Consider the following 11,994-nt stretch of genomic DNA (forward strand, 5'->3'; position numbering starts at 1 on the left):
AGAAACACGAAGAGGTCGTCAATTCGATCCGCCGATACAATACCAAGACAAAGCGTGTGGAGTACATCCGGTTCCCCTTCGCGGATTTCTCCAAGTTCAACCTCAACGAGATATGTATGTCCAATTATTACCATCTCGCATCCCCTTTATTCGATTTTAATGAGCAACTCGATTTATTTGTCTGGTTTGATCTTCAAGTCTGCATGTAATTGATACTCCCATTGCTTAACCAAAGTCCTCATCACCGCAACAAAAACCCAAGTCCTCATCCACTAACTACCAAATACATCAACTACGGTAATTCATATCTATTTTTTCGCAAGTAGCTCTTTTATTTGAATTAATGTGCGCAACTCACTCTCCAGGGTTAGATAAGCCTATGAGTACATGAACCACTCATTCTCAACAGAGGGAGAATTGGTTATTTACCCAAAACTTCACCATCCTTCGATCATCTACCAAAAGTTCACTATACATTGGCAAAATACCCAGCAAGAACTTGATAGCAAAATAAGAATTGAGCAGGACCCTAACTGAAGCTGTTCACAAAGCGTTCAGTCTCTGGGATGGCATCCACCTGTTAACAAAACTCATGTACCAGCGTGCATTATGTTGTCAGCAACTAATGATTTACTAACTTTTTTTTGTATACCGTGACTGGACATTCACCACGTATGCCATGTATACCAACAGGAAGAGTGAGACCGCCGATCCTTGCCTTGATTTAAAAGCTGATCGATAACATTGCAATAAAGAAGAATATGTGCACTAAATTTATCCGACCAAATGAAGGTGTTCACCATGGATAGCATTCATAGGCATATATGTATAGAAAAATCTGTAATAACAAGTTCACCAAAAAAGAAAATAGAGCTGCGACGAGTGTACATCACAAGAAAATTTAAAATATAGTCAAGTTCACACATCACAAAACGATCGAAGAATAACGAGTTTTAATTTATTCTCCTCTTCTTCCTAGGAGTAATCTTCTTGGCAATTTGTGTCTTTGCTTTTGTCGGAGTCCTTGCTGGATATGTTGTGGACGCTAGCTGGGACCCCCCATCTCCAGAAAGAGTGGATTGGCTTAAAAAATGTAGGAAGATGTCACAAATAATGCAAAGGCTACAGAAAAAATGAGTTGGCAATTCAATATCACCTTCTTGTAGCACGTCCAGGGCTTATTGATGGTTGACCAGGAGATACGTCCTCATAGGTGTAGAAGGACTGTGTACAGATTAGTTATAAAAGTGGGATAAGATGTCACAAAATGCATGCTACCTGGAGCGTTGTACCTTTTCTTTGTACCAAGTAAAGGGCAACCAGCTTGCATATGTCCTAACTCTTGACATCATTTGCATCTGTTCTTGCCTCCCGTTTGAAGCTTTTTCTTTCCTTGATAACCACTTTCTGTACATGCCTTGATCCTCAGTTTTCTAGGTCTCCCTCTCCCTCTTTTGGATATTGGTGGTTTCAACACAAATCCAGGATCAACACTAGGCCACTGAGACTTGCTCGTTAGTGGTTCTATTTCCCCATGCTTCTCTGAATCTCGCCACCAAATAGTAGCTATGCACAAAGTCTTCCAATTTGATATTTTGTGCAGCTAATACAACCAATGCATGTTGACATGGTTTGCCTGTGTGCTGCCATTCTAGACAAGTACGGTCATGTGCAAGACACTTCACTCGCATGCCGAAGATCATTTTTTGTAGTATCTTTGACCTTGGCACTCCACTCGCTAGATGCACCCGTCTTAAGATGGCTTAATCCTCTAGAACGAACATTCAACTCTTGTATTATAGCTGGTAGTATTTTACCTTGCAACCTTGCTCCCATTGCTATCCTCTTCTTAAAAAGCACCATAATTCCCCCCCTCAACTTGTTAGCTAGTTGTGCAATAGGTAAATCCTGTATGCAACGGTGGTGATGATGATCACGGGATGAACACAACGGAGAATCACGGATGATGAAGTGGATGATAACTTGTATGACGCAGCGAGATCTCTCGATTGGTCCCTATCGCCAATGCAACAGCTCTCAACCCTGCAAGATATTCGCAACTCCACACACTTGCGCACGTAGCGGCCGACCACGAAACGGTAAGTTGCAACCTTCTAATTCCCAATGGAACAGCAGATTACACAAGACTTTCAGATCTACACCAAATCAAGAAATATGGTGTAGGGGATTCGATAGTTTTGCAGAGCAAACAACTAAGAACTAGGGTTTATCTTAAACGTGGTCTAAAGCAACTTTGGGGCGTCCTGGGCACTTATATAGGCGTCCGGGACGACCTCAGGTCGAAAAAGTACGAAAATAACCGACCCAGAATAGATCTGGTCGAGACAGACTCGGACACGGCCGGTCTGGGGGCCGGTCGACCGGGCCTGGGACCGGGCTGGCCGGTTCAAACCGGGCCAGGGACCGGGTGCTGACCGGGCGCGTGAAGTGTCGCGCAGTAACCCACCCGGTTGGCATCAGTAGGACGTCCGGTTGGCGCCGGGTGGGATCCGGCGTGCCGCTCGGTCGGACCGGGCCAGAGACTGGGCGCGCCGGCGTGGCGGCCGGTCTGACCGGGTGCTGGACCGGCCTGGACTTTGGCTTCTCCTCTCGCGCATGCCTCCCGCTCCTCCCTCGCGCGTCCATGGGGTATCTTTATGTCCAGCTCCATGTCTAGCTTCACGTCCATCTTCACGTCCAGCTGCTCCTCTCCTCCTCGTGCGATGCTTGTCTCCTCTTCATACCTGATGATATATAAGTAACAGGACTTAGGCAGTATAAAGTTCTCATCAATCAAAGTATCATTTAGGAACAAGTTCACCTGTTGCTTAAGTAGCTTCGCACGAGCCCTTGTAATAGGTCCAATCCGAACTTCATTGGACTTGAGCTTCACAGCAACTTCATCTTCATTTGGTAATGACGGAGGTAGTAGTGTGGTAGGGATGTCCTCATCACCAGTAGTCGCGCCGGAGCGCTCCCCAAAAACCTGATTGCCCCTCACCCGTACAGGTTCACGAGAGGCAGGGTTCCGGAGGCCTACTGTCCCGGCAGTCGGTGCACGCCGACGGACGGGATGAGGAAGACGAAGGCGGCGGCGCAATGAACTGGAAATAGGTATTCGCGTATGCGTCTAGTAGTGACGGCTAGGGTTGAGCAGGGTCTTACGTAGTGCTGTTCGGGAAGGTCACGCGTCCGTTAATGACTCAAAAATTGATTACACAATTAAATTCCCAAACAACAAAAAGATAAGCTCGGCTCGGCGAGATTCCCGCAAGTCGTGGCGTGGCGTGGCAAGGCGGGCGGCGGAGGAGCAGGAGTGCGCGAGGGCTCTCTCTTTTCTCACTCACTTACTAGGACTAGAACAGCCGACCTTATATACCACCGCAACTCTCTCCCAACTAGCAATGTGGGACTAAACTTTAGCCCCCACTAGTGCTGCCACTGATTTTTGGAATTGGCCATGTGAGTTTCAGAATTTGATAATGGATCATGGGCCAAAGGCCAAATGCCCAAAATTCCAGCAGCCCGCATGTGTTGTCTCTAAAATTGGGAGAAAATGTAATGGAGCTGCCCATGATTTAGCTCAACTTGCTAGGAACAGGAATAGTAGCAGTATTTGGTATGCTCCAGTGGCTATTAGGGAATTATGTAACCATAACTCTGTAAACTCTTGTGAGCTACGATAAAAAAAATCCCCCAAAAAAACATATGTAGTGTCGTAGGCATGCAATATTAAAAAGAATCTTTTTTCAAACGTGTTTTTTTTCCAAAGTGTATCAGCTCCGGCGAGCTAAATTGGATCGCGATGTTGGCCTTTTTCAGTTACAGGTTGAGCAATGAGCCTTGTCCTCCTGACGATTCATGGGTGGGCCTCCGCTGAGGTGGGCCTAAACATATAGAAACGGAAAAGGCCCACAACGGCAGGAAGAATTCATTTTTGACAGGTACGCATGAACAGTAAATGACACGAGACCGTATCTGTTCAGTCAAACATGGATGAGACCAGTTCAAAAAAAAAAAACACGGATGAGACCAACTATGTAAACGGCTAAAGAGTTTGACTGAAAGTGTAGAAATAACACATATTTACGCGTTCCTGAATTAATGTGCAAGTATGTAGAGCACACTACAGCTAGACACCCTACCAGGAACGTAAGGGTGTGAGCGTTTGGTAGTCACATCGTGGTGACCCGGCCGGATAATATGCCAAGAAAGCTGCGATCGTGCACAATTTGTAGTTCAAGTTTCAACGTAGTGACAAGTTTGGGTGGACATCCGGGGTAGCCTGCTAGCCATACCAGTCCAGAGCGGACAAGAGAGCGGCGAGACGCGTCCAAATCATGTCCATTGCGCGGCGTGGTAGGGGATGACTACACGTCTCCATGCTAGCTAGCTACAGGGTTGATCGTGCACTCCTGCACTGGAGGGATGTTGACGAGCAAGCAGCAGATCACCCGGTGCTAGCTTATCGGTCCACTGCACGTCATCGCTGACCAAAGTCCAAAATAGGACCCACATACATGATAGAGGGACAAAGTCCCAAATAGGACCCACATGATCGACTGAGGATTCTGTGCACCACGTGCTCCTTTAGTTCAAACTTGCGTTTTAAAAAGGTACTTAGAGCATCTCCAATAGATAGATGATGTAAAATACATCATTAAAAACAGGTGTTCTGTAAATTTTATATCATCAAAAAATGGTTTTTACACCATCTTTTAAGTTTTTGGTTTACAAGGCGATGTATTTTTTTTGCACACGTGGATTGCACGATGATGCAGTTTTAGGGCACGAGGAACCATTCAAACAATTAAAATTCGACATTTCAAACTTAAATTTTAACATAGCGACATTGATTTAACACTAGGAACACTTCAAAAATTGATTGAACACTTCACATAATGATTGCGACTGAAAGGTTGAGATACTGATTCAACACTACGAACATTGATTTGAACTTTGACAATTAGCTAAACATTGATAACTCTGACACTATAAACATTCACAGACATCAACACTATCTAGATTATTGAGAACAACTCCGATAATACCTTTTTTAGATAAAGAAGCAATAGGCCCAGCCTCTGCATCAATTGATGCACACGGCCGTTTATTATAGATCATAGAGTATCAAGTATCAAATATGAGTAACAAATACCTAGTTTGCTACAGTACATATTTAGCTACATTGAGATTTTTATAGAGTTTTTAAACTCTGAAATATCCTTGTTGAATTTTCAAACAAATGTAGTTGAAGCTCCAAAACATCGCACTCACCAGTATGTGGTGGCATCTTATTTTACTTCTGCTTCGTAGACGTAGACATGTAAGCATTTTTAAAAATTGCGCAGTAGTTTGCAAACGACTTTCTTAACCCATGGCACGTGCGGTCAGACAATATTGTCGGCATATTTTGCCGATTTTTTCCACTCGGCATCTATAAAGAGTACTAAGCAACACCGCGCACCACTTCATTGATCACTACGCTATCAGTCGGTTCATCGAAGTGTTCTACTCGAACAAAGCAAAGGACAAAGTATACTCAAGACAAAGAAATGGAGCAGAGCGCAAAGATGGAGGAATCGAGGATGGCTTCTGCCGCGCTCCCGGAGGCAGTCGAGCTCAGGAAGAAGAGCAATTTCAAGTATGCCTGCACCTGCGCCGCCTTCGCTTCCATGGCCACCATCGTCCTCGGCTATGGTACTACATATGTTTCTCAGCTCTCGAATCAATTTCTCAACTTCCTCATTTCGCTACGCATTCTGGGTTGGATTGGATCACGTATGATGCTCCGTCTGTCCAGATGTTGGGGTGATGAGCGGGGCGTCGCTGTACATCCAGGAAGACCTGCGCATCACGGACGTGAAGGTGCAGATCATGATCGGCATCCTCAGCTTGTACGCGCTTGTCGGGTCCTTCGCCGCCGCCAGGACATCCGACTGGATCGGCCGCCGCTACACCGTCGTGATCGCGGCCGCCACCTTCTTCGCCGGCTCCTTGCTCATGGGCTTCGCTGTCAACTACGCCATGCTCATGTTCGGCCGCTTCGTGACCGGCATCGGCGTGGGGTACGCGATCATGGTCGCCCCGGTGTACACGGCCGAGGTTTCCCCGGCGTCGGCCCGCGGCTTGCTCACCTCTTTCACGGAGGTGTTCATCAACTTCGGCATCCTCCTCGGCTACGTCTCCAACTACGCCTTCGCGCGCCTGCCGCTCCACCTCAGCTGGCGCGTCATGCTCGGCATCGGCGCGCTCCCGTCGGCCCTGCTCGCGCTCATGGTGTTCGGCATGCCGGAGTCGCCCCGCTGGCTCGTCATGAAAGGCCGACTCGCGGAAGCCAGGGCCGTGCTCGAGAAGACCTCCGATACGCCAGAGGAGGCCGTGGAGCGCCTTGACCAAATCAAGGCCGCCGCCGGCATCCCCAAGGACGTTGACGGCGACGTGGTCGCCGTGCCCAAGAAGGACGGCAGCGAAGTGAAGCGGGTGTGGAAGGAGCTCATCTTCTCGCCGACCCCAGCCATGCGGCGCATCTTGGTCGCGGCGCTCGGCATCCATTTCTTCCAGCAGGCGACGGGCTCCGACTCGGTCGTGCTCTACAGCCCACGGGTGTTCAAGAGCGCGGGCATCACGGGCGACAACCACCTCCTCGGCATGACCTGCGCCGTCGGGGTCACCAAGACGCTCTTCATCCTGGTGGCCACGTTCCAGCTCGACCGCGCCGGCCGTCGGCCGCTGCTGCTGGCCAGCACCGCCGGCATGCTCGTCTGTCTCATCGGCCTCGGGACGGGCCTCACCGTCGTTGGCCAACACCCTGACACGAAGGTCCCTTGGGCCATCGGCTTGTGCATCCTCTGCATCTTAGCCTACGTGGCATTCTTCTCCATCGGACTCGGACCCATCACAAGCGTGTACACCTCGGAGGTCTTCCCGCTGCGGGTGCGCGCGCTGGGCTTCGCGGTCGGCGCGTCGTGCAACCGCGTGACCAGCGCCACCGTCTCCATGTCCTTCCTGTCCTTGTCCAAGGCCATCACAATCGGCGGCAGCTTCTTCCTGTACGCCGGCATCACCGTGCTCGGGCTCATTTTCTTCTACACCTTCATTCCGGAGACACGCGGGCAGCCGCTCGAGGACATAGGGAAGCTTTTTGGCATGACGGACGACACTGCCGTGGAAGCAGAAGGCAGCGCCACAAAAGACAAGGTGAAAGTAATGGAGATGAGCTAGAGTAGCAAAAATCACCAAACTGTTGCTACTGTGCCATAGCCCAATAGATATAGCTGAAGAACGTGCCACTGTTCGTGAAGTAAATTGCTTCAAGTTTGGATCAATCGTAGTACTAGATTTCCCATTTACTAAAGAAAACGCCATATTTGAGAATCTAAGTGAGAGGAAATTAACTCAACATAAAGAGTTGTAATTTTTTTATGCAATCTACCTAATAGTTCACCACTTAAAGCAATTCTAATAGTACAGCTTATAGCTAACTTGTACAATAGTTGACTTTAAGGATTGATAACTTTATGTATAAAAGGCCCACCACACATACTCACAAAGTGCTCAGGAAGACGCGTGCAAGAGCTGGCTCTTGCATGAGAGCCATCTCTCTTCTCTCTCCACTTCTCTCTCATCCACCTAAGCAAAACAATACTATTTTAATTCTTATAGCCTGCTGAGTCAGCCTTATTATACTTGCTCTTACTGCACATTAGTAAGGCGGGCCCCAAGATGGTTCCATTGCGACCAAGTTGCCCAATCAAGTTTTTCGAAATACTAGTAGAGTTTGCACCAGAGACCACTATTGGAGAACGAGTTACATTTTTTTTCGAAAAAGGAGAACGAGTTACATGATGGCCGTTTTTTTGAAAAAAATCGAAAATTGTATTTGTATTTTTCATAAAAATCAGAAATAAAACTCTAGGTGCATACAGTGTTGAACTCTACTACTGTGAAAAATCTCGATTAAAAATTCGTTGTATTCTAGGCTACACAAAAATGACAAATTTTCAGCTTTCAAAATGTGCACTCTTCATCACACCCAGATCCACACATTTGTCATTTTCATTGAGACCAAAATACAACGAAATTCAGACTGATTTTTTGCACACTAGTAGACTTTGTTATTATGTACATCAAGAATTTTTGCTCCAATTTTTTTGAAACTTCCAAATATCTTTTTCGATTTCTCCAAAAACGAGCTACATGTAGCTCGGGAGCCATTTGGCCACTCTCGAGTTTGCACCCCTTTTATAAATGAAGCAATGTCCACCATAAATGTGTTCATGTACATGAAACTGTTGGGCCAACAGCCCTAACATGTCGAAGAAGAAAAAAACGATACAACTCTCGAGCCATGGAGCAGAGTGACGGCAAACCCATCACCCCACGACTTGGACGGAGAGAGGCATTGACCCACCACCAAACCACTTGGCTTAGTCTGGTTGAGCACACAAGCATCACCTTCAAGATGGGAGGCAACATCAACACACCACTACTTCTAGGACCAGCGGGCTAATCCTAGGGTTTCCCTGACCTCGATGCCTTCAAGAGTGGAATGGTGACACCCACAGACATCGCCACGTCAGTGCTACACCTGCCGAGAGAAATTTCTCACAAGCCCGAAGACCCAAACCCCTCGACTTCCACCTACGTGCTTCCCTCGTTCATCTCCAAGCCCTTCAATTGATCCTCCCTGATCTACCTGCATTTTTGTTTTGCTTGGAGAAATAATAACTTAATATTTTGATCCTTTTATTTGTTTCATGATTGTCATTCATAATACTTTCATGACACATCGCTCCCGACAGATTTAGCCGTGGTGGTGGCCGCCCCGTTCCCGAAGGTGAAGGGAACCTCCAATCATCGCGCGTGCCGATGACCCAGCTTCTTCAAGGTGATGATGGACACATAGGCTGATTAGCCGGCGTTGTGTGGCATGGCTTGGAGACTTCTTGCGGTGCTGCTGGTGACGCTCTACAATGACTTGTCCAGTGTCTGGTGTTGTTGAGTTAGGAACCAACGGCACATCCTATTCTTGCCAGATATAGCCGGTCTTGGCCTTGTAGTGTGGCTCGTGCTTGGCCATTCTCGTGGTCTCTGCGCGGCGTAGTTGACATGGTGTGGCTGAGTTTTCGGCTGCCTGCAGGTCTATTTCGATTAAAGGAGGTAGGTTCGGTGACCTAGCACACCATTGTGTGTTGTAGTACACAAGTCGTTGGCATAACACTCGTGGAACTCCGTCCCACAAACATTACAACCCTCAAAGTGGTACAACATAAACATTGAGGGTCCAAAATTTTACATTGATTCATGGTCACAATCAAGAAGTGTACCAAAGCTTCGAGATCCTCCTCATTCCAATGAGGATTCATAGGCGAATTCAAATTCAAATCAACTAAAGTAAAGAGCAATGGCATAGAGGTACCATTGGAGCTCAACAACTTATTTAGTAAGATTTTATGCTTTTCGTCTCATCTAAATTATTCGAGCCTACTTAAGCTTCAATTTTTACCTCATTGCCTTCAATTCCATCAACTATATCGCAGTGTACTCCTTCGATGTCCCCAAAAAGATATGGTTCCGCGTAGTATACTTCCTATCCTTCAAGTTCTCTGGCAGTTTCCTCCTCGATCTTCTCATACTCGAAGCAAGGGTTTAAGATGGCATCGTTTGAGTACGAGCGTACTCAACAACTCCTAGTAGGTGGTTGCAAAAAGTCGTGTATCTGAGATCCTGGACTTATATATGCAAGTTCTCGAAAATGGTTTCTTAGAAAAGGTAAGTTTTAATGAGAAGAACTTTGTCCATCATTCTTGACTGGTTATTCGAATTTCATGGAGTTCCTTTCCATGCTGAGATTGTAGTTCTTTTCCCAATAAAATGGGATAATATGCCACATGTTTGATACACTCTCCAGAGGTGTGCTACTTTTTCCATAAACGTCCCAAGCCTTAGTGCACATACGGTATGAGGCCTGCCTAAAACCAATCACCGACCTTCTCCGCAACCACACATTCCTCCTTTTGTAAGGAGGTTCATTCACAATACCTACAAACAATTATTCTCCCTTCAAAGAAACTGGAGTTTTCATCCTCAACATGTGATTGGACGTTATGGGCTCCCACCCGCTAATTCCACTACGGAATACAGCGAGAAGAAGTATTCGAGGAGATGCAAAAGGAAGAATATCCAGCTGGCATTCCCACCCCATAATAGTATTTGTGGCCATCGTGGTCTATACGGCGCTTAGATTGACTGACTATATTTGTTCTTTAATTCTAGTTATATTTTTCACTACAATGAAATCTCAACTACAGAGTTTTCACTCTATATTAAACCATGATTCCACTGCCGACTACAATACATTACTCGACCACCCTGGGCCGATAACATGTATTTTGAATTAAATAGTATTGTCGTATTTTGGAAATACTTTGTATACAATAGTCAAATGGACATGCGCAAGGGTAAACTTTCTTTTCAACTTGCGTGGCAATTGTGAGTTTCGCAGAATCTATTTGACACATGACCATAGGGTTCTAAAAATAGCAACATTGTTCGGTAAGGATAATATTTAAAAAATTAATTTCATCCTACTATGCATAATATGAGATGCATTATCATTCGTTTATTGAAACCTCCTTAGTGATGTCTTTAAATTCTCTTGTTGTTATTTATCAACTTTGCCATTGTTGGATTAATTAGTGATCAATTTTTTTTGTGGTAAGACAATATTGTTGTTATTATGATGCACTGAATGATAGAATTCACCTTCTTGAGAAGTAACACTGATGACTACAAGTACACAGATCAGTTGTAGCTAGTTTCGAAATAAGAGCATCGAACCACGAGGAGCTACTAGTAATGACCTTGATATCCCTTGCTACTTTTTACTACAAATTACGTAATAGTTGTTTTCTAATGTCAAAATGATAAAAGGGGGTGTTGTAAATGGTTGCAGGAAAGTAAATAAAGTAGTAAAAACTTTATATAGAAAGGGTTTGAACGTTATAAGACAAAGTGTTCTCAAGAATTATTGGATCCACCACTAGCACTAGAACTCATGTTAATCAAGATGAAATATGCTTTCAAGCATGCTGTGTGTGGGAGAGCTCCGTAATAAAATGTGCCCAGAAAGCCATCGGTCATCGCATCTCTAAATAACCACAACATCTATCCTTCTGCGGCAACATATGGACTAGTGCTATTAAGGGGTAAACCCCATGGTCATCGATATGAGCTTTACGAATCCCTCTTATCCCCCTTATTCATGTGTCAAAGAGCCGATACGGTAATCTCACTTCTCGCCATTCGCTTTACCACACTTCAAAGAGTAGTTCCCTCTCAAGACCAATAGGCAATATTACATGGTGCACAACATGTAATAACAAGAGAGAAAACTAACACACATTAATACTTGAAACTATAAATCATTTTAGATTCATCTCATATTCATTCTAGGTTTTCTCCATCTCCCCAAGAACTAATAAGACTACTCACACATGGAGACAATCAAGAACATCATCATAATCTTGTGGAATGAATGAGAGGAATGGAACGAATTCGAATACAAATCCACAATAGCAATCAAGATCACAACTATGGTTGGAGAATGATGGTGATGACAGTGCAGCGGTTGAAGATGATGAAGGGGGTGATGCTTTGTCCTCCGAGGATCCACGTAGCAGCCCGGATCTTGTCTTCTCCAAAGTTCCTTCTTGAGATCTGATTTGGGCAGTGTTTCTCGGTTTCGCGGAGCTAAGTGTGTCTGATCTCTGATCCGTCTGCGGGAGGGTGAAAGTATTTGACGAGGCTGTGCTCCTGGCGGGTGGTACGGGCGGACGGCCGATGCTCGTTAAACTCCTTGGAAGCTGTCCTCGAATTTTCCTTTCGCCCAGGCGCATTATTAAGGGCAACAATAATTTCCATCACGTCAAAATACCAGAAAATGACAGTTTTCATTGATATTTCATTATTGACTTATTTTAGATCCTGTGA

At 45.6% G+C, this 11,994-nt stretch overlaps 1 protein-coding gene across 1 annotated transcript; it reads left to right on the top strand.

Annotated features, from left to right (window-relative positions):
* The first annotated feature begins 5,487 nt into the window (after positions 1-5,487).
* On the top strand, positions 5,488-7,328 carry LOC124678347 (putative polyol transporter 1). The gene is made up of 2 exons (XM_047214250.1): positions 5,488-5,700; positions 5,804-7,328. The coding sequence occupies exons 1-2, from the start codon at positions 5,556-5,558 to the stop codon at positions 7,222-7,224; spliced, it is 1,566 nt and encodes a 521-aa protein (XP_047070206.1). The 5' UTR covers positions 5,488-5,555; the 3' UTR covers positions 7,225-7,328.
* Positions 7,329-11,994: the final 4,666 nt, after the last annotated feature.

Source organism: Lolium rigidum, chromosome 7, assembly GCF_022539505.1.
Source record: "Lolium rigidum isolate FL_2022 chromosome 7, APGP_CSIRO_Lrig_0.1, whole genome shotgun sequence".
Taxonomy (NCBI): Eukaryota; Viridiplantae; Streptophyta; class Magnoliopsida; order Poales; family Poaceae; genus Lolium; species Lolium rigidum.

Bases quoted from the DNA above. Each gene is read 5' to 3' on its own strand.
- LOC124678347 (XM_047214250.1), top strand. From the start codon at position 5,556: ATGGAGCAGAGCGCAAAGATGGAGGAATCGAGGATGGCTTCTGCCGCG. The intron at 5,701-5,803 runs GTACTACATATG...CCGTCTGTCCAG, and splicing joins CACCATCGTCCTCGGCTATG to ATGTTGGGGTGATGAGCGGG.